General features: G+C 51.7%; 1 protein-coding gene across 2 annotated transcripts in view; it reads left to right on the top strand.

Annotated features, from left to right (window-relative positions):
* Positions 1-22,528, top strand: part of RAD54L2 (RAD54 like 2) — a 34,398-nt gene extending 11,870 nt beyond the window's left edge. Inside the window, exons 3-22 of one of the 2 annotated variants that reach the window (XM_075321665.1) lie at positions 4,831-5,008; positions 8,030-8,169; positions 8,256-8,378; positions 8,511-8,746; positions 8,838-9,020; positions 9,481-9,614; positions 10,308-10,504; positions 10,624-10,966; positions 11,435-11,612; positions 13,247-13,489; positions 13,659-13,777; positions 16,174-16,292; positions 16,770-16,869; positions 16,950-17,155; positions 17,230-17,405; positions 17,505-17,701; positions 17,780-17,967; positions 18,090-18,179; positions 18,335-18,427; positions 18,535-22,528. In XM_075321665.1, coding sequence (XP_075177780.1) covers positions 4,831-5,008; positions 8,030-8,169; positions 8,256-8,378; positions 8,511-8,746; positions 8,838-9,020; positions 9,481-9,614; positions 10,308-10,504; positions 10,624-10,966; positions 11,435-11,612; positions 13,247-13,489; positions 13,659-13,777; positions 16,174-16,292; positions 16,770-16,869; positions 16,950-17,155; positions 17,230-17,405; positions 17,505-17,701; positions 17,780-17,967; positions 18,090-18,179; positions 18,335-18,427; positions 18,535-19,349 — 4,058 coding nt within the window. In that variant the 3' untranslated portion in view covers positions 19,350-22,528. Of the gene's footprint in view, positions 1-4,830; positions 5,009-8,029; positions 8,170-8,252; positions 8,379-8,510; positions 8,747-8,837; positions 9,021-9,480; positions 9,615-10,307; positions 10,505-10,623; positions 10,967-11,434; positions 11,613-13,246; positions 13,490-13,658; positions 13,778-16,173; positions 16,293-16,769; positions 16,870-16,949; positions 17,156-17,229; positions 17,406-17,504; positions 17,702-17,779; positions 17,968-18,089; positions 18,180-18,334; positions 18,428-18,534 lie in introns of both variants that reach the window. The other variant, XM_075321664.1, reaches the window with a different exon arrangement.
* Positions 22,529-22,838: the final 310 nt, after the last annotated feature.

Here is a 22,838-nt window from a genome sequence, read left to right as displayed (position 1 = left end):
TTATAAGATGTCACAGGCTGAGAGTTAGATAGTCGAAGGAGCCGGGTCCACAGCAGTACAAAGTATTTCAGGAATGGGGTGTGCTGATCTTGTAGGACGTCACAGGCTGAGAATTCTAGTGGAAGGAGCTGGGTCCACAGCAGCACAGAGTATTTCAGGAGAGGTTGTGCTGATCTTATAGGATGTCACAGGCTGAGAATTATAGTGGATGGAGCTGGGTCCACAGCAGCACTTTTACTCTTGACAGTTAATAAATACTTTAAGTGATCATTTGATTGTGATGCTTTACACTGCAGGACGATCTGTGACCCCCAGTCCCAGGTTACAGTTGGTGTGTGATGTCCTTGTTACTTAGCACAAGGAGCAGGTCTTGTAGGTTTCTCATCACAGTTGGAGGCTTGAGAAGTCTTAGCACATATTTGTAGTATCTTGGGGAAGCAGAGCGCGTGTGGTGCCATTACTGCCTGCCGCGCTGTGTATCGGCCGCAGCAGATCTGCCCTCACTGCGCACATGGGTTTTGTTTGATTTTTCTACTGATTTCGTATCGGACACTTGTCTTAGTAACTTGCTTTCCCAGGACAGTTGTCGCACACAGCGGATTGTCGCAGTCAGCTCTCCCGATACCTCTCGCACGCTCATCCGAGGGTCAGGAGGCCTCATACACATTAGGTGGTCAGCCGCCTTTAATGTGTCTGAACCATCTCCATATGTTTTGCACATCTGTTGTTCTCTGTTATCAGCCATTAATGGGGAGGGGAGATTGTAGGACAGGAGACTGCAATCTATTACTCCCTGTTATCACCCATTACTGGAGGAGGAAACTGTAGGAGAGGTGACTACAATCTATTACTCCCGGTTATCAGCCATTACTGGGGGAGGAGACTGTAGGATATTACACTGAAATCTATTACTCCCTGTTATCAGCCATTACTGAATAGAATGGAGATAGGAGCACATGTGAAGAATTTTCGGGGATGGTATAGTCAAGGATAAGTGGAGCCGCTCACCTGACGTGGTTGTGCACCCCTGCACAACCGCGGTATTAGCGTGGAAAATCTCCTATTACAGGTGCCTGGACGCTGGTCCGGGTAGATCTGTCTGTGAAGACTGGAGCTTCAATGGAGCGGTCAGAAGACCGATCAACGGGGAGCCTGCACGCCGCTGACCCTGTTAGTGATCAATGCCTCCAAACAAAGCAGCTCCTGCCGTGAATCCCACAAAGGGAACAGTGAATCAAGGAAAAGGTAAAAACACGGTCCGGAGGAGCGCTAAAGAAGCCAGGTTAAATGGGAAGTTAAAAAAAAATATTTAACTTTTATTTAATAACCTGCCACAGAGGCAATAAAAGTTTAAAAAAAAGAAAAATATTTTTTTAACTTACCATTTAACCAGGCTTCTTTAGCGCTCCTCCGGACCGTGTTTTTATCTTTTCCTTGATCAGCCATTACTGGGCACAGGTGACTGTAGGATGGGTGACTACAATCTATTATTCCCTGTTATCAGCCATTACTGGGGAGAGGCAACTGTAGGCCAGGTGACTACAATCTATTACGCCTTGTTATCGGCCATTACTGGGCACAGGTGACTGTAGGACAGGTGACTACAATCTATTACTCCTTGTTAGGCTACTTTCACACCTCCGGCTTTTGCTATGCGGCACAATCCGGCACTTTGCAGGAAAACCGCAACCGTTTTTTTTTGCTGCCGGTTGCGTTTTTCCTGCATAGACTTTAATTAGTGCCGCATTGTGCCGCATGGGCTTGCGTTCGGTCCGGTTTTTGCCGCATGCGGCAGATTTAGCCGATGCGGCGGCCGGATGGAACGTTCCCTGCAACGTTTTTTGCTCCGGCAAAAAAAACCGCATCGCGACGCATCCGGCCGATGCGGCGCTTTTCCCAATGCATCCCTATGGATGCCGGATGCGGCACGATGCGGCAAAAACCGCATCCGGCCGCCGCATGCGGTTTTTGCCACTGCGCATGCTCAGTAGCATGCCGCAAGCGGCAAAAACCGGACCGGCCGCATGTAAAAAACGTATGCAAAGGATGCGGTGTTTTCACCGCATCCGTTGCATAGGCTTCACAGCTGGATTGAGCCGCAGAGCTCAAACCGGATGTGTGAAAGTAGCCTTATCGGCCATTACTGGGCACAGGTGACTGTAGGACAGGTGACTACAATCTATTACTCCCTGTTTTCATCAATTACTGGGCACAGGTGACTACAATGTATTCTTATCTGCCATTATTGAAGGAAGGCGACTGTAGGGCAAGTTACTACAATCTAGTACTCCCTGTTATCTGCCACTACAGAGGAGAGGCAACTGTAGGACAGGTGAATATAATCTATTACTCCCTGTTATCAGTTATTACTGACTGGAGTAGATCGTATGACAGGTGACTACAATCTATTTCTTTCTGTTATCAGCCATTACTGGGGAGAAGTAGCTACAATCCTTTAGCTTCTCCCCAGCCTGAAGTGGCTGATAACAGAGAGTGACTGTCTTGGTGATCAGTGGGATGAGGTGCAGTAACTTCCGTGGCCCCCTTGATCTCTGTTGTATGTTACAGACTCATCTGTTGACTTTTTGTGGTTTCGCACAATGTGCTGTGTGTGGTGTTACCTGGCACTGTGAGTAATCACTTGCAGTGTACAAGTCAATGACATGCTCAGCTCTGCTACATCTGTGTGAGTGTTGTCGGTGTAGTGCGCCCCAGGCTGCGGGGTTAGGTAAGAGCGGTGGGCGAGTCTGTCCCGGGGGCTCCTCCAGGTGCAGTCATCGCTCGCTGGAGATGAATGGCGCGCGTTGTCCGCTGTGATCCTCCCTGCTGCCCCCTCCATGTGGCCTGGTACTGCTCACATAAGTGCAGGGAGCCGGCGGCCCGGGTATTATGAGGGCGCCCTCCGGCTAGCCATGCAGGTATATCCCTCTTCATAGCTTTGTTCATTGCATACAGAGAAGTTTGTGGGTGACTGTGATAAGCGGCTGCCGGCCCCGGACATCATTCACCTAATAAAAGAGCAGATGTCGCCATAGGTGAGATGTTGTGTAGTGACCAGCAGCGGGGTCCCTGGGCTCCTCATATAGGGGTCTCTATCACGACCCAGGTCACTGCTGAAGCCACAGACTCCACTTGTCAGTTGTGTCTATTATTCTGGAGCTTGTAGTCCGATAAGGGATGGAGCTGGTGGATAAGACGCTGTAGGACATGCTGGAGGTTGTAGTTCACCAGAATGTGGGGCTATGAATATGATGTCTCTTATTCTGCCCTATTTGCATGTAATAATCCCCAGGTCCAGGAGTGCCAGAGTTGCGGGTGTCCTGCTAGGGCATGCTGGAGGGTGTAGTCCCCCAGATCCGAAGTAGTCACTGTTAGCAATAACCTCTGTACTGACACTGCATGCTGGATGTTGTAGTTCAAAAAAACCCTCACTCGTTTCCTGTTTTTTACTGAGTGGCATGCTGGGACTTGTAGTTTACTGCCACCTTGTCAGCTATGACATAAGAGCGTGCTGTGGCTTATAATGCACCAACATCTGACATAAGTGCATTCTGGTGCTTGTCGTATGGAGCTACGAGGCGCCGGAATCATTCACCATATTGCTATTTTTATTACTTATAATTCGTGTGCCAACCCTGCAGGGACTGCACCTGGGGTCTGCCCACCCTGCGGGGACTGCACCTGGGGTCTGCCCACCCTGCGGGGACTGCACCTGGGGTCTGCCCACCCTGCGGGGACTGCACCTGGGGTCTGCCCACCCTGCGGAGACTGCACCTGGGGTCTGCCCACCCTGCTAGGACTGCACCTGGGGTCTGCCCACCCTGCGGGGACTGCACCTGTGGCCTGTGCCCACCTTGCGGGGACTACACCTGTGGCCTGTGCCCACCTTGCAGGGACTGCACCTGTGGCCTGTGCCCACCTTGCTGGGACTACACCTGTGGCCTGTGCCCACCTTGCAGGGACTGCACCTCTGGACTGTGCCCAGCTTGCGGGGACTGCACCTGAGGCCTGTGCCCAGCTTGCAGGGGACTGCACCTGGGGTCTGTGCCCACCTTGCGGTTGACTGCTCCTGGGGTCTGTGCCCACCTTACGGTTGACTGCATCCGGGGTCTGTGCCCACCTTGTGGGGACTGTTTTTGAGAGTTGTGCCCACCCTACGGAGACCGTGCCAAGGGTCTGTGCTGAGGGTTTGTGCCCATCTTGCTTGGTCTGTGACCAACCTGTGTGCTGGTTCTGTGCTTGGGGTTTACACTGTGGGGTCTGTTCCCACTTTTGGAAGTCTGTGCGAAGCCTGTTCTTGTGGCCTGTACTCGCCCTCCGTGGTCTGTACCCTGGGGTCCGCGCTGTTTGCTCTTTGCAGCATTATATAACATTGTGGCCTCTTTATGTAACACCCGGCAGATTAACCCGCTTACATAACAGGAGGCCAAATATTCAGCTGTGTAACCCCTTATTGTCCAGATCCCTTACCGGTGACACAGAGCCTCCTCCCACGGGCATTGTGCTCACTCCTCAGTTTTCGTGTTGGAGGTGCTGGACCCTGTCAGCGCAGGATACAGATGGTGATAAGTAAGCAGATACAGATCACCTATATATTATGGGGCGGCTGCTGGGGTCAGTGCCAGCCAGATAGATCCTGGCGGAAAAGAACCTGTCGGTGTCAAGGGGTCTACGGACTGTATGCCGGGCACTCACTGTATACATCGTTATATTGCTCCCATCTATCCCACTGATAAATGTGTCCTCCGCTCCCTCCTGAGCGCCCCCTGGTGGATGCTGCCCAAATATTCACTTATTGTGAGAAAACTCTGATTTATTTCCTTTTTGCAGGAAAGTCTAAGAGCGCTGCACTTGGTGCAGAAAATTCTGAGCATGGCTCCGGTGGCGAGGATGAAAGGAAATGCTCATCTACCTCAGGGCAGAATGAAAAAGGGGAGAAGACGATATCAAATGAGGACGCCCAGAAGAAACGAGCACAGAAGCCGGCAAACCTGAGGAGGAACATCAGGTGAGGATGTGCGGTTCTGCCCTCAGTGGGGACAGGGCAGGCTGTGATCTCCATGTGGGGGGAGGCTGTGATCTCCATGTGGGGGGAGGCTGTGATCTCCATGTGGGGGGAGGCTGTGATCTCCATGTGGGGGGAGGCTGTGATCTCCATGTGGGGGGAGGCTGTGATCTCCATGTGGGGGGGAGGCTGTGATCTCCATGTGGGGGGAGGCTGTGATCTCCATGTGGGGGGAGGCTGTGATCTCCATGTGGGGGAGAAGGCTCTGATCTCCATGTGGGGGGGAGGCTGTGATCTCCATGTGGGGGGGAGGCTGTGATCTCCATGTGGGGGGGGGGGAAGGCTCTGATCTCCATGTGGGGGGGAGGCTCTGATCTCCATGTGGGGGGAGGCTGTGATCTCCATGTGGGGGGAGGCCGTGATCTCCATGTGGGGGGAGGCTGTGATCTCCATGTGGGGGAAGGCTCTGATCTCCATGTGGGGGGGGGGAGGCTCTGATCTCCATGTGGGGGGGAGGCTCTGATCTCCATGTGGGGGGAGGCTGTGATCTCCATGTGGGGGGAGGCCGTGATCTCCATGTGGGGGGGAGGCTGTGATCTCCATGTGGGGGAAGGCTCTGATCTCCATGTGGGGGGGGGAAGGCTCTGATCTCCATGTGGGGGGGAGGCTCTGATCTCCATGTGGGGGGAGGCTGTGATCTCCATGTGGGGGGAGGCTGTGATCTCCATGTGGGGGGGAGGCTGTGATCTCCATGTGGGGGGAGGCTGTGATCTCCATGTGGGGGGAGGCTGTGATCTCCATGTGGGGGAGAAGGCTCTGATCTCCATGTGGGGGGGAGGCTGTGATCTCCATGTGGGGGGGAGGCTGTGATCTCCATGTGGGGGGGGGAAGGCTCTGATCTCCATGTGGGGGGGAGGCTCTGATCTCCATGTGGGGGGAGGCTGTGATCTCCATGTGGGGGGAGGCCGTGATCTCCATGTGGGGGGAGGCCGTGATCTCCATGTGGGGGGAGGCTGTGATCTCCATGTGGGGGGAGGCTGTGATCTCCATGTGGGGGGAGGCTGTGATCTCCATGTGGGGGGAGGCTGTGATCTCCATGTGGGGGGAGGCTGTGATCTCCATGTGGGGGGAGGCTGTGATCTCCATGTGGGGGGAGGCTGTGATCTCCATGTGGGGGGAGGCTGTGATCTCCATGTGGGGGGAGGCTGTGATCTCCATGTGGGGGGAGGCTGTGATCTCCATGTGGGGGGGAGGCTGTGATCTCCATGTGGGGGGAGGCTGTGATCTCCATGTGGGGGGAGGCTGTGATCTCCATGTGGGGGAGAAGGCTGTGATCTCCATGTGGGGGGGAAGTCTCTGATCTCCATGTGGGGGGGAAGGCTCTGATCTCCATGTGGGGGGGAAGGCTCTGATCTCCATGTGGGGGGGAAGGCTCTGATCTCCATGTGGGGGGGGAAGGCTCTGATCTCTATGTGGGGGGGAAGGCTCTGATCTCCATGTGGGGGGGAAGGCTCTGATCTCCATGTGGGGGGGAAGGCTCTGATCTCTATGTGGGGGGGGAAGGCTCTGATCTCCCTGTGGGGGGGGAAGGCTCTGATCTCCATGTGGGGGGGAAGGCTCTGATCTCTATGTGGGGGGGGAAGGCTCTGATCTCCCTGTGGGGGGGGAAGGCTCTGATCTCCATGTGGGGGGGGGAAGGCTCTGATCTCCATGTGGGGGGGGGGGGAGGCTCTGATACCCATGTGGGGGGGGAAGGCTCTGATCTTTGTGTGGGAGCGGGTCTGACTAAAGTGTGGGGGCGGGTCTGACTACAGTGTGGGGGCGGGTCTGACTACAGTGTGGGGGCGGGTCTGACTCCAGTGTCTAATTGCAGAAAGCAGCGGGATGGTCTGATCGCATAGTGATGGAGGGAGTCTAATTGCATAGTGCAGGGTCCGGCCTGATTGCATAGTCCAGGGGGTGAGTGTGATCATGTAGTCCAGGGGGGTGAGTGTGATCATGTAGTCCAGGGGGTGAGTGTGATCATGTAGTCCAGGGGGTGGGTCTTACATTAAAATACAGGGAGTGAGTCTGAAAGTAAAGCAAAGCAAAGGCAGTTCTGATCGCATAGTGCAAGGGGGAGGTCTGATCGTGTTGTTAAAGGGGCAGATCTGATGACCCAGACCGAGGGACTTGGGTCTAAACTCATAGCATAAGGAGCGGATCTGATCCCATACTACAGGGGGTAAGTCTGACCTCAGTACAGGGGTCATGTCTGACCGCATGGAGCTTTGGGCAGGTCTCACGTTACAACGCAAGGGGTGGGTCTGATCTTATAATGCAGGGGATGGGTCTGACCTTATGGTGCAGGGGATGGGTCTGATAGCATAGTGCAGGGGGCAGGTCTTATGTCACAGACCTAGGGGGTTAGGTCTAACCTCATAGCATAAGGAGTGGGTCTGATCTCACAGCCCGTGGGTAGGTTTGATCTTACTGCGGGGGTGGGTCTGACCTCATAGTGCAGGGGGCGGTTCTTATAGGATAGTACAGGGGGCGGGTCTGATGTCACAGACCGAGGGGGTTGGGTCTAACCTCATAGCGTCATAGAGAGCGGATCACATAATGCAAGGGACGGGTTTGAGCTCATAGTGCAGGGTTGTGTCTGATGGCATAGTCCAGAGAGCAGCTCTGATGTATCAGCATAGAGGGTCTATCCTCATAGCGTCGTAGGGAGCGTATCTTATGACATAGTGTAGGGGGCAGGTCTTATCGCACAGCCTGGGGGGTGGGTTTGATCTTAGTGCGGGGGTGGGTCTCCCCTCATTGCGCAGGGAAGCGGATCTGATTGCATAGCTCAAGGTATGGGTCTGATCTCACAGATCTCCTATAGTATTGGTGTTGGAGTTTTAGAACTATGCTCCTATTTATGGGTCTGCAGTACGCCCGTCTATATGAACATGATGTGGTTCTGGAGAGGTTCTGTGCCGCTCTGATCCTCCTACGTATGAAGATCTGATTACTGACGTTTGTCTCATTGGGACGCAGGAAGCTGCTCCGTGAAGATCAATTGGAAGCTGTGACCAAGACCGCACAACAGGAGGAGCTGGAAAGACGGAAACGTCTGGAGCAGCAGAGGAAGGATTACCCTGTACCACTGATCCCTACCCTGCCAGATTTCCTCAGCGGTACGAGTACCTGGGGATGATCGGGGCATGGGGGAGGGTAGAGTCAGAACCAACAACGGAGTGATCTGTAATTTTCTTTATAGAAGAGATCGACCTGGGGACGGCAGAAGTGTCACAATTGTCACAAATTGTGGGGAACCAGGAGATTATCTGCCTGGACAGCAGCAGCGGGGACAGCGAGGACGAGTCCCAGAGGAAAGTTCTAGCTGGTAAGACCGTGCTTTGCGGGGCAATGTGGGGTGTAAGGCCTCATTCAGACATTTTTCATCAGTGTTTGGTCCGTGTCTGACCTCAGCTCCCATTACTTTTACTCATTCTTCCTCTTTTCTATTCCATTACAGAGGTGATCGAGCTGAGCTCGGGGGAAGAGGAGTCTCTGCAGATCGTGGACTCTGGCGACCCCACTAATGAGGTCGATGATGGTGATCTTGGTGGTGAGAACAGCGGCTCCCATGTCAACGACACTTTGAACCTGCCGGATGCCTTTGGACGGGTCCTTGTCAATATTAACCACCCGCCCAATGAGAAGGACATTTTCCTGGCACCACAATTAGCTGCAGCCGTCAAACCACATCAGGTGAGTGCACTGTATCACATCTCAGATCCGCTTCCAATGTGTACCCCACGAAATTTCCTACCCCAATATTCTGCCATTGTCTCCTGATCAGATTGGGGGCATCCGCTTTCTGTATGATAACCTTGTGGAGTCTCTGGAGAGATTTTCCGGCAGCAGCGGTTTTGGCTGCATCCTGGCGCACAGCATGGGATTGGGCAAGACCCTCCAGGTCATCTCCTTCCTGGACGTTCTCTTCCAGCACACCTCGGCCAAGACCGTGTTGGCAATTGTACCGGTGAGGACCTGTTGTGTTTCAATATCTGGGTAACCACATATTGCAAAGCTGTGGAAAGTACAATATTCTGCTGCATTTTTACTGATATTTGCATCACAGCCAGTAAAGTAGTCATGAGATTTGTGAAATCTAGAACTTATACATATACCTGAATACATTGTATTGTTCTAGATCTAGAGAGGACCAGAATCAAATCTTATATTCTTGTACAAGGTAGAGATATGATTTAATAGCCAACATCACTGTATACATACATTACATTACCTATCCTGTACTGATCTTCAGTTACATCCTGTATTATACTCCAGAGCTGCACTCACTATTCTGCTGGTGCAGTCACTATGTACAGGTGAATATACCCATTACATGAATGCTTTACTTACATATAGGAGGGCCCTGCAGTGCTAGCTTTGTGATTTCTTGATGTTGGGTCACATCTGCTGGTAATTTCTCTTGTCAGGTGAACACTCTGCAGAATTGGCTAGCAGAGTTTAATATGTGGCTTCCTGCTCCTGAGTCGTTACCTCCTGACCACAACTCTGAGTTTATGCTGCCACGATCATTCAAGGTTCATACGCTTAATGATGAGCACAAGTAAGTATCTTCTCTGTGTGTGGGGGAAGCTACAAGATTTCTTCCACTGTGAACTTGCATGGTATATGGACTGAACCTGCTGGCAACTTCCCTGGTCCTCGGTATATGGTGGCCCTCTGGGGTTAAATGCCACCTGAATATTTGGGTGCCCTGGGGCTGAATCCCAACAAGTTCTGTATATGTAGATGCCCCGTGGTTGGACCCCACAATTCCTGATTATGTCAGTGCCCTGGGGTTGGACCCCACCAGTCCTGATTGTAGGTACTCTGGGGTTCGACTCCACCAATCCTGGTTAAGTGGGTACCTTGTGATTGCACCTTACCATTCCTGATTATGTGGGTGCCCAGAGTTGGACCCCACCAGTCCTTTTTATGTAGGTGGCCTGGGATTGGACCCCACCAGTCCTGATTGTGTATGCCCTCGGGTTGGACTCCACCATCCTGATTATGTGGTTGCCCTGGCGTTGGACCCCACCAATCCTGGAAATGTGGGTGCCTTGGTGGTAGATCCCACAAGTCCTGATTGTGAGGGCCCTGGGGTTAGAACCCACCAATCCTGATTATATGGGTACCCGGGGCTAAACACCACCCTCCCTGAGTATATGAATGCCACTGGGTTGGATCCTACCAACCCTGGGTATGTGAATGCCACGGGGTTGGATCATGCAGTTTCATTATTCCTGATTTCCTCTAGAACAACAGCTGCTCGAGCCAAGGTTGTGAATGACTGGGTAGCAGATGGAGGCGTCCTGTTAATGGGGTATGAGATGTATCGGCTCCTGTCCCTCAAGAAATCCTTCACTGTGGGTAGAAAGAAAAGGAGCAAGAAAGCAGCCGGGCCAGTGATCATTGACCTGGACGAGGAGGATCGTCAACAAGAGATGCTAAAAGGTTGGGGTGTTCTGGATGTGATACAGCAAGAAGCCACATGGCGAGATCTCAGCTGTGACCCATCTCTACATATATTCCTAGTTCAGCACTTTTTACTAGCCTTTTCTCTTTGTTCATAGGAATAGAAAAGGCTTTGTCTAGGCCGGGACCTGACGTGGTCATTTGTGATGAGGGCCATCGTATAAAGAACTGTCACGCCAGCACATCCCAAGCCCTGAAGAACATCCGGTCCCGGCGGCGAGTGGTATTGACAGGATACCCCCTGCAGAACAACCTCATTGAGTACTGGTGCATGGTGGACTTTGTGCGACCGGACTTTCTGGGCACCAGGCAAGAGTTTAGTAACATGTTTGAGAGGCCCATCCTTAATGGCCAATGTACCGACAGTACGCCACAGGACAAACGCCTGATGAGGTACCGCAGCCACGTTCTGCACAGCTTGCTGGAAGGCTTTGTGCAGAGGTAAGGATGGGGCAGATATTTGCTTTTATGAGTTTAAAGTGACCTACAGAGGCAGAAGTATAGTAAAATCCCAATAATGCTGCATCCGTAAGACTTGTTGAATTATTGCACATTCTGAACCATCAGACATATATAGCTGACACGTGTTCACTTACCTGATAATCTGGCACTTGGTATGTTGGATGTGAACATGCTGGGGGCAATTCATGGGCGTTTTTGTATCATCATACACATGAGGTGCCTCCACTCTCATCTTCTGTCCTGTACCGGATGATCAGATCATTTTCTGCTAATCCAACATGGTTTTATACTTATTACAGGTGGGATACTCAGATTAATGTTAGGCAGCTTCAGACATGCATAATGGTGTAATAATGCCGCACTATTCTTTTGTGTGACCTGCTTTTTACTATTGTCCAGTTCTGGGCTCTGAGGCTAGTGTTCTCTGTTTTCACCTGCATGGTTTAGGCGTGGGCACACTGTTTTAAAGGCGCAGCTTCCCTCTAAAGAAGAACATGTGATCTTGGTTCGTCTGTCCCCTATACAGAGAGCCCTATACACAGAATTCATGAACAGATTCCGGGATGCTGGGAATAGTGGATGGCTCGGGCTCAACCCGCTGAAAGCTTTCTGTGTGTGCTGCAAGGTGAGCGCCGGCTATGGTAGTGTTACCACAGTGTAAAATCCCCGACCCTCACACCGCCCCCTGTGGGCTCTGGTAGTGTTACCACAATCGTGAAATCCCCTACCCTCACACCGGCCCCTGTGGGCTCTGGTAGTGTTACCACAATCGTGAAATCCCCGACCCTCACACCGGCCCCTGTGGGCTCTGGTAGTGTTACCACAGTCGTGAAATCCCCGACCCTCACACCGCCCCCTGTGGGTTCTGGTTAAGTTACCATAATGGGGAAATCGCCAACCCTCACACTGGTCCCTGTGGGTTCTGGTTGAGTTACCATAGTGCTGATGTCCGCAACCCTCATAATAGCCCCTGTGGGCTCTGGTAGTGTTACCACAGTGTAAAATCCCCGACCCTCACACCGCCCCCTGTGGGCTCTGGTAGTGTTACCACAATCGTGAAATCCCCTACCCTCACACCGGCCCCTGTGGGCTCTGGTAGTGTTACCACAATCGTGAAATCCCCGACCCTCACACCGGCCCCTGTGGGCTCTGGTAGTGTTACCACAGTCGTGAAATCCCCGACCCTCACACCGCCCCCTGTGGGTTCTGGTTAAGTTACCATAATGGGGAAATCGCCAACCCTCACACTGGTCCCTGTGGGTTCTGGTTGAGTTACCATAGTGCTGATGTCCGCAACCCTCATAATAGCCCCTGTGAGGTCTGGTAGCGTTAATACAGTAATGACATTCCCCACCCTCATACGGCTCCCATGAGGTCTGGTAGTATTACTACAATGGTGATATCTCTGGACCTCACACCGACCCCGTTGTTTCTGGTAGTGTTACTACAGTGATTACATCCCCAACCTTTGCATTGGTCCCCATGGGCTCTAGTTGAGTTACCATAGTGGTGACATCCCCGACCCTTACACAGACCCCTGTGGGTTCTGGTAGTGCTGTTACCACAATGGTGACGTCCCTGAACCTCATGCTGCCCCCTGTAGGGTTACTATAGTTATGTCGGTCAGGACCCTCACACTGCCTCCTGTGGGATCTGGTATTGTTAGTATAGTGATGTTGGTCCGGTCCCTCACAGTGCCCCACATGGGGTCTTGTAGTATTACTACAGTGGTGACATATCTGAACCTTAAACTGGCCTCCGTGGGGTCTGGTATTGTTGTTATCACAATAGTGATGTTCCTGACCCTCTTACTGCCCGCCCCCATGGGGTCTTCTAGTGTTAGTACAGAGGTCACAATCCAGACCCTCACACTGCCTCCCATGGAGTCTTGCCTTGTTAATATAGGAGTGACAGGCCAGACCACCATATAGCTCTCCATGGGCTCTGGTAGTGTTATTACAATGGTGATTGTCTGCACCGTAACACATCACACGCCTACTATGGAATCTGGTTGTGTTACAACAGTGTTGATGATCCGGACCCTCACACCACACCCCAAGTGTCTTGTAGTATTGATACAGTTTTGACTACCCTGACCCTCACACCGGCACCTGTAGGCTCTAGTAGTATTACCACCATGGTCATTCCCCTGACCCGCACACTGCCCCCCATGATAGTGCCAGTCAGGACCCTTAGACTTATCTCCATCCCCCCAATCCCACTACAGTAAATGTGACTGTAAATGTTTTCTCTTTCCAGATTTGGAATCATCCGGATGTTTTGTACGAGGCTCTCCAGAAGGAGAACTTGTCCAATGAGCAGGACTTGGATGTTGATGATCTCGGAACAAACACCCGATGCCAGTCCCAGGGATCAAAAGTCAAAGTGGAACCTGGTGCATTAGGAGCCCTTATGGGAGAGGCCGCCAATAGCAAATTGCTGCAAGGCATGGTCTTTAATCCCGGCCTGGAGAAAGCCAATCAAGTGGTTACTTATGAATGGGTGAGTATGAGGCGCTCCCGCCTGCTCGTCTCCTGTGTACTGGATGTCAGAGGGCTGCTCCATCTCACTCTATTACAATGCTACATTCCCCCTGGACCCCACTAATCCTAACATCAGCCGTGAGCCGCTGTCTGATCATTTACACTCTGTTCCTTTCTGTCCTTTAAAGGCCAAAGAAATTCTGTGTGACTACCAAACTGGCTCACTGCCAAACTCCCCAAAGATGGTCCTGCTATTTCACCTCATTGAGGAAAGCATGAAACTGGGAGACAAGACGCTGGTGTTCAGGTGTGTGATACCTGGGGGCAGTGCAATGATTCTGGGAGGTGGGGTGCAGTGCTGCTGGGTGATACGTGGGGGCAGTACAATGATTGTGGGAGGTGGGGTGCAGTGATGGTGTGTGATACCTGGGGGCAGTGCAATGATTCTGGGAGGTGGGGTGCAGTGCTGCTGGGTGATACGTGGGGGCAGTACAATGATTGTGGGAGGTGGGGTGCAGTGATGGTGTGTGATACCTGGGGGCAGTTCAATGATTCTGGGAGGTGGGGTGCAGTGCTGCTGGGTGATACGTGGGGGCAGTACAATGATTGTGGGAGGTGGGGTGCAGTGATGGTGTGTGATACCTGGGGGCAGTGCAATGATTCTGGGAGGTGGGGTGCAGTGATGCTGGGTGATACCTCAGGCAGTGCAGTGAGTCTGGAGGTAGATTAGTTTTGCTCGGTGATACTCGGGGGAAGTACGGTCATTCTGGGAAGTGGGGTGTAGTGTTGCTGGGTGACACCTGCTGGCTGTGCAGTGATTCTGGGAGGTGGGGTGTAGTGCTGCTGGGTGATACCTGGGGGCAGTGCAGTGCTGCTGGGTGATACCTGGGGGCAGTGCAGTACTGCTGGGTGATACCTGGGGGCAGTACTGCTGGGTGATACCTGGGGGCAGTGCAGTGCTGCTGGGTGATACCTGGAGGCAGTGCAGTGCTGCTGGGTGATACCTGAGGGCAGTGCAGTGCTGCTGGGTGATACCTGAGGGCAGTGCAGTGCTGCTGGGTGATACCTGGGGGCAGTGAAATGCTGCTGGGTGATACCTGGGGGCAGTGCAGTACTGCTGGGTGATACCTGGGGGCAGTGCAGTACTGCTGGGTGATACCTGAGGGCAGTGCAGTGCTGCTGGGTGATACCTGGGGGCAGTGCAGTGCTGCTGGGTGATACCTGGGGGCAGTGCAGTACTGCTGGGTGATACCTGGGGGCAGTGCAGTACTGCTGGGTGATACCTGGGGGCAGTACTGCTGGGTGATACCTGGGGGCAGTGCTGCTGGGTGATACCTGGGGGCAGTGCAGTGCTGCTGGGTGATACCTGGGGGCAGTGCAGTACTGCTGGGTGATACCTGGGGGCAGTGCAGTACTGCTGGGTGATACCTGGGGGCAGTGCAGTACTGCTGGGTGATACCTGGGGGCAGTGCAGTACTGCTGGGTGATACCTGGGGGCAGTGCAGTACTGCTGGGTGATACCTGGGGGCAGTGCAGTGCTGCTGGGTGATACCTGGGGGCAGTGCAGTGCTGCTGGGTGATACCTGGGGGCAGTGCAGTGCTGCTGGGTGATACCTGGGGGCAGTGCAGTGCTGCTGGGTGATACCTGGGGGCAGTGCAGTACTGCTGGGTGATACCTGGGGGCAGTGCAGTACTGCTGGGTGATACCTGGGGGCAGTGCAGTGCTGCTGGGTGATACCTGGGGGCAGTGCAGTACTGCTGGGTGATACCTGGGGGCAGTGCAGTGCTGCTGGGTGATACCTGGGGGCAGTGCAGTACTGCTGGGTGATACCTGGGGGCAGTGCAGTACTGCTGGGTGATACCTGGGGGCAGTACTGCTGGGTGATACCTGGGGGCAGTGCTGCTGGGTGATACCTGGGGGCAGTGCAGTGCTGCTGGGTGATACCTGGGGGCAGTGCAGTACTGCTGGGTGATACCTGGGGGCAGTGCAGTACTGCTGGGTGATACCTGGGGGCAGTGCAGTACTGCTGGGTGATACCTGGGGGCAGTGCAGTACTGCTGGGTGATACCTGGGGGCAGTGCAGTACTGCTGGGTGATACCTGGGGGCAGTGCAGTGCTGCTGGGTGATACCTGGGGGCAGTGCAGTACTGCTGGGTGATACCTGGGGGCAGTGCAGTGCTGCTGGGTGATACCTGGGGGCAGTGCAGTGCTGCTGGGTGATACCTGGGGGCAGTGCAGTACTGCTGGGTGATACCTGGGGGCAGTGCAGTACTGCTGGGTGATACCTGGGGGCAGTGCAGTGCTGCTGGGTGATACCTGGGGGCAGTGCAGTACTGCTGGGTGATACCTGGGGGCAGTGCAGTGCTGCTGGGTGATACCTGGGGGCAGTGCAGTACTGCTGGGTGATACCTGGGGGCAGTGCAGTACTGCTGGGTGATACCTGGGGGCAGTGCAGTGCTGCTGGGTGATACCTGGGGGCAGTGCAGTACTGCTGGGTGATACCTGGGGGCAGTACTGCTGGGTGATACCTGGGGGCAGTGCAGTGCTGCTGGGTGATACCTGGGGGCAGTGCAGTGCTGCTGGGTGATACCTGGGGGCAGTGCAGTACTGCTGGGTGATACCTGGGGGCAGTGCAGTACTGCTGGGTGATACCTGGGGGCAGTGCAGTGATTCTTAAGCCTCTTATATCTTTTCTCCTCCAGTCAGAGCTTGTCTACACTTACCATCATTGAAGATTTTTTATCGAAGAGACCGATGCCACTCACCCCGGGAAAGGAGAGTCAGGACAGGAACACCTGGATCAGGAACGTCAACTACTACAGTGAGTGCTGCCCAGGGACAGGAGGCTTTAAACATAATTGTGTTACTGCAGTAAATATCTGAGAAAACAGGAATGCTGCGGATACGTGATAATTCACAATGGGCTGTGCAATTACGTCACTGGTTATGTGCTGTGACATCACCTTTCTCCCTCACTTTTTCCTTGTCCGCTGACTTTTCTTTGCTTGGTTTCCTGTCAAGTGTGAGAGCCGCTTATCTTGGCTCAGGCAGCACAGAGATATACACACTGTCATTAACTCTTTGCTTACTTGTCCTAAAAGCACTAATACATGACTACTTTTTTTTTTTTAGCTTCCTCTGACATCTAGTGGTGACTGTAGGAACCGCATCATATATTTTTTGTGTGTGCTTTCGTTTGATGTTTATTAGTAAGGATCCAAATTGTCAGGAAACCTCTTATGTGACCTCTGTTTTTCCAGCTTCACTCATTGCTTTCTACATTGTCTTCTTCTTTAAGGGTTGGATGGAAGCACTTCGGCCTCAGAAAGGGAGCGGTTAATAAACCAGTTTAATGATCCCGGTAATGAGAATGTCTGGTTGTTCTTGCTGTCCACGCGGTGAGTGTGGGAATGGTTGGGCTTTGTCAGATAATGCTACAATTTCTTCATCAGTCAAGAGCTGACCAGTTTTCTTCCAGTGCCGGCTGCCTGGGTGTCAACCTGATAGGTGCTAACCGCGTGGTCGTGTTTGATGCTTCGTGGAACCCGTGTCATGATGCCCAGGCCGTGTGTCGCGTGTACAGATACGGTCAGCGGAAACCTTGTCACATATATCGTCTAGTGTCTGACTTCACCTTAGAGAGGAAGATATACGACCGGCAGATCACCAAGCAGGGCATGTCAGGTGAGTGTGAGGCTGAGCGGGCGGATACACCGCGTCATGTGCATCCGGGTTATAACACCGCCGTCTCTTCTCAGATCGTGTGGTCGATGATCTGAACCCAGATGTGAATTTCACCCGGCGAGAGGTGGAGAATCTTCTGCATTTTGTAGAAGAGGAACCAGATCTGTCCCGTCAGCACCCGGAACCTGCTACATTCAATGAGACTGTGCTGCAGAAAGCTTGTATGATGTATCCTAACCTCATTACTAAGGCAAGCCTCCTCTAGCACCATCGGTCTCTAATACCGGTCCCTAGGTTTACCTTCACATTGACTGTATGTTCCATCACCATCTTCTCCCCTGTCCTGTAGGATCCTTTTCAACACGAATCTCTTCTCCTGGATCGTAAGGAACAAAAACTGACACTGGCTGAGAAGAAAGCAGCAAAGCGCAGCTATGAGGAGGAGAAGAGGGCTTCTGTGCCCTACACCCGACCGTCCTATACCCAGTATTACCCAGCACCAGACCACAGCTTGGCAAACATCCCAGCGTTCAGCCAGAGGAACTGGTGAGGGAGCAGGAGCTGATGGGAGGCAGCACGTTATTTGGGAGATCTGTAGGTTAATGTGATTGTTTTTGATCACAGGCGCCCATTGATGAAGACTGATGAGAGGCCTGTGGCCAGTGTCCGACCTCTGCAGTCCACACCGATCCCCATGATGCCCCGCCACATGCCTGTTGGCCATGGTTCTGGCTCTGTCCCTTCCTTTAACTTCCCAGTGAACTACCTTCAGAGGGCAGGGGTCCTTGTTCAGAAGGTGGTCACCACCACAGGTAGGCACCATAGCCAGTGGTCTCATGGGTAAACTAAAGTGTGCTACTCAGATTGCTGTGGCGGCCGCTTGTATGATGAAATCCTTGTCCTTCTTGTGATCATCTCTTTTTTTTTCTTGTAGATATTGTGATACCTGGAATGACCACATCCACGGACGTACAGGCACGAATCAGTGCAGGCGAGAGCATTCACGTTATCCGGGGAACAAAAGGTCAGGAGACCCTTAGTAACTTTGTGATATTTCTGACACCAATGAGAGATCTTGAAAATGATAACAAACTTTGTCATTCAGTTTCTTAAAAGCTGCAGAACTTTTAGTACTTCTGATGTGCAGTGTGTTGTAGCTGGATCTTTTTATCATTGTAGGAACGTACATCCGTACCAGCGACGGGCGGATATTCGCTATCAGGTCAAGCAGCAAACAGAAAAGTTCTGACCTGCGGCGTTCGGTGCAGTTAGGTAATACGCTGTCATGTCATTCCCGGTGGTGGACGTCCAGCCCTTCTGTAGCTTTCACTCCTCTTCCACATTGAACATCATCTTATCTTCTCTGTTTCCATCTATAGGTGCCCAAGGACACAACCCCGGCCAAGGTCAGCCTGGACCCTATGTGAGTAACGGACGTCATACATCTAGTTCCCCTTCCCAAGACCGTGAGGAGCCTTCGCGGCCGCTTTCTCCAGACAGCCCAGAGATTCTGAGCGAGCTGCAGCAGTATGCACAGGCCGGGGTGCCACGCAGCTCTCACAGTAACCCGCAACACCCAAACCCCAACATTCAGCCTCAAGGTGTGATTCAGGTGCCCAAAATACAGTCCAGAAAGCGCAAGGAGATGCCGGACCAGTCCAGCCAGTGGTCGTCCAGTAAGCGGCACCCCTTCAGCCAGCTGCCTTTCCCTGGGTTGGCAGGCTATGGCGTCAATCCCTCCTCTCTGAACCACAGCTTATCGAGGGCAGCGAACTCTGTGTATATGGGGGCAGGTGGTGGTGCTTCCCACTTTCAGCTTCCCTCCTTGCTATCGGACCCTCAACTAGGCCTACCGATGGTTCCTGACCCTCTACTGCCCCCCACCTCAGGCACCTCCTCAGCCTCCTCCAGTGTGCCCCCGTACCTTTTGCCCCCATCTTTCTCCTTGCCCTTCACGCAGTCATTGCCTGCTCAGACAAGAATGTTTGCCCCATTTCCATCTTCAATGCTGAACCGAGGACTCTCCACTAACAGTGCAGCTTCAACCTTCCCTAGCTACCTCTCCTCACAGCCCGGCTACCAACCTCCAGCTGCCGGGACTGCATCCCGCTCCCTTCCTCTGGGCGAGGGAGAGCTGGAGTCCAGCGAGGAGGATGGGAAAGACGATGACGTAGTGGAAGTAACAGGGAAGTGAGGACTTGGTGCCAATAGGCATTGACAGAAGACTGTGCCTCCCCCCACTCCACTACGCTGGATCATCAGTTGTGGGGGGAACCCGCTCCAGAGCCCTGATCAGTGCTGCGGGGGTAACAAGCACAGTTTCATCATTCTTGTCATTCCACAGGGAAGAGGACAGGATGGAGGTCACCTCCCCTCTCCCCAGGACTAACGACCTCTGTGATAAAATGAGTGTCGGTTGTCAGACTTCCAGAGAAACTTTACTTCCTAAATGCTTTCCTACAACCGCACAACACGCAGGATGGTCTGGGACGCCGTCCTGCACAGGGAGAGGTCATGGTAGTCACACGTACACCATCACAGAACGGCAGACATCACCAAAACAGCACCCCTGAGCGGTCGTCGTTGAGAGTGGGAGTGTGCTCTGATATAGGGGTCAGAACGTTACGCCAGGGGTCGGGTCCGTGTGCAGACACACCACTCGCCTGCGTGTAGTCAGTGACTCATCAGACATCATGGGAAGTCCATTCTAGAGAAGTTCTGTCGCATTAAGATTAGTTGCAGATTTGTCCGACAGGTTGTAAAATGCACCCCCAGCAGTGAGGGGGGTTAATACGTTCCGGTTCGTCAGGTATTTTACTGTATTTCCTTTTAAATCTTATTTTTTTATTGTACGTTTTTGCTCGGTCACGTGATATAAAGTACGGAAACTGACATGAGGTTTGGGTGCAGTGGTAATATAGGGGGTGGGGTGAGGGGAAAGGGACGGAAATGTGCCGCTCATACACCCCGATAGCTGCTGCCTGCGCCATTCCCAGGAGACTTGTGTTCTTCCACCTTGTCCGATTTAAAGCATTAACCGTAAATAAGACACAATGCAGTAATACTCACTGATCACAGGGGCCCGAACTTCTGATATCTCTCCAGGGCCTGGGTTCAGTGGCTCCACTGCATTGTATGTGTTCTGTGTAAAAAGGTGCTTGCTGACCACTCATGTGGTTTAGTTATGGAAAAGCACCATCAGTCCCCTTTATACACAGCACTGGTCACTCTCTACTATATCCAACCCAAGTCAGGAGTGGAGCCACTGATTCTGGGTACTGAAGGGGACAGTAGAAGATCCCAAGATAATTGAGTTTCTTAGTACTTTGTGTCATTTACTACACTTCTTAACATTGCAATTATCAGACCAAGAAGGAGAAATGGTGGAATTATGAGGCGCTCAGGACGAAGACATCAAAGATCTGCAAATGATGGAATCATTACAACCTCAGGATTTCTCCAGTGGAATCTGAGCCATGTGCAGACATCCCGGCTTCTATCACTGAGGTTATTAATCAAACACGAATCAAGGCAGATGAAAAGACCATATTAGCAAACAGGCCAAAAACTACACCCCAAAACTCATAAACTACTATGCAGGGAGAAAAAGAGGGACTATAGTGGTCAAGGCCATAGTAAATACAATAATAAATGCTAGTAAGAACCTCATTGCAAAAAAATTTGAAAATATTTTATACAATATTTTATACAAAAGCGAGTCCCTGAAAACACTACTAAACGGAGATACCCATCAGATGAGTGGTAGGCCTATATCATCCTATTGTTATTATACAAAGATATACACAGATGTTTCACTAAATTAGGTCCTCAGTACCATTCAGTACCTTCTGGATGGCAGTGTAGGTCCCAATTAGTACAATGCATAGTAAATAGTCGTAAAATAATGAAACACTGAGCATCAATATTAATCAACTACACGCAACTACAAGCATAAATATAGAGAGGGCTAATCACACTCACCCATAAAGTGTAACGTGCCCCGACGTGCACGTTTCGTGGTCTTCCTTTGGGGGGGCTGTGTTATTAACAATCGTCTGAGAAGATTCAAGATTCTGCTGTTTAATGCCCTTGCTAAAAAAAAAAATGACTCCTGGGACACGTTGGAGACATCGGGGGCCATTGTGTCGGTGATGAGACGGGAGCTGCCAGCAGCAGATCTTGATGATTTGCCCAAGCGCATTCAGCGGCAGAACCTTCCCCAGACGACCATTAATAACCTCAGTGATATCAGCTGAGGATGTATGTGCCAGGATTTCTGCACAAGGCTTAGACTCCAGACTAGTTGGTAAATTTTATTTTCATTTCCCATTATTTACGGATCAGTAATGTGTCCATCCTGTGATCTTCATGTTTCCACCACTGTTCTTTCTGGCTGTCACAGTTTCAATGTTGGAGTCCACATTTGGCTTATTTATATAAAATAATTTTATAAAGTCAAGACTTTTCAAGTCATCTCCCTGTTTTTGTGAATGGCAGAAGTGAGGGGGATGTATCACTGTGTTACCTACAACAGCCTGGGTCAGTGATAAGCGCAGTACTGAGGCCACCGAGGTCTTCACCCCCAATTTAGAAAAAGTACTGGCTGAAGAGCGAGGACGGCGACATAGGAATTTGTACAGGGGTACGTCCTGTGCCGAAGCTTGTCCATTTTTACAGAATGTATCCACTCTTATGGTAATAAATTTGGGTGTAACTCTCTTCCCCAATTTAAGGGGTGAATTGTTAATGATCAAATGACTGTAAAGTCCTAATTAAATCCTAAAACAAACAATACAGACAGAATAAGATGCAGGGTTCAAAGTCTGCACTGTGGCGATTGCCACTACGTTAGGGCGGTCCTTTCTGCAAAAAGACTGCGGTTAAGCCCCCCGTACTGCTGCAGCTCTTCTTAGAACACTAGTTGGAAGGTAAGTAGATGCTCAGGATTGCCCACACTGAGGTTCAGTCATTATTCGGCCTCGCGTTCCTCTACGTTGTAACATCTCGCTCAAATCTGCCAAATACCATGTCTGCGTAGCGGATCTCACCCAGGGATAGTGACATCAGAGAGGAGAGGCGCCTGTCAATCACACCTCCTCCCTGTCGCGGATGAGTGATGAACCTTCTGCTCCCGCGTGTCAGGAACAGAGAGCTTGCGGACCTCGGCGTGGTGTCAGGACGGTTATTATACCGCCACTCACATGTTTGTTTATAGATATCTATTTATTTCTTTGGTCTCGTGCCCCATGTCATTTTTTTAAAACATATATAAATATATATATATATAAAAGGAAAAAAAATAAATTGCCCAATTAATGGAGGCTTCATGTGGTGATGACTACCTGCCTTTATCAGTTTCTTTTTTTTGTAAAATAAACGTTAAATCTTAAAAAAAAACAAAAAAAACCCAACATTGTCATCTATCAGTTTTTTTGAGCTCTGTACATGCATGGGGGGGTGGGGGTGGGGTCAATTATATTACACGACTGCACAGACCCACACATCCCAGACTGCATATCTCCAGAACAGGTAGGGAATTCTGGGAGATTCCAGCTCTGAAGCTTCACACTAAGGCTAAGTTCACATTTCCGTTGTTTTCTATCAGTCACATGCGTCGCTTGACGCATGTGACTGATGCGCTGTTCAACGCTGTACAACGGATGACAAAGAACAGAATTCTTTG

Source organism: Anomaloglossus baeobatrachus, chromosome 8 (genome assembly GCF_048569485.1).
Source record: "Anomaloglossus baeobatrachus isolate aAnoBae1 chromosome 8, aAnoBae1.hap1, whole genome shotgun sequence".
Taxonomy (NCBI): domain Eukaryota; kingdom Metazoa; phylum Chordata; class Amphibia; order Anura; family Aromobatidae; genus Anomaloglossus; species Anomaloglossus baeobatrachus.
This window is presented reverse-complemented; position numbering and strand designations above follow the sequence as displayed.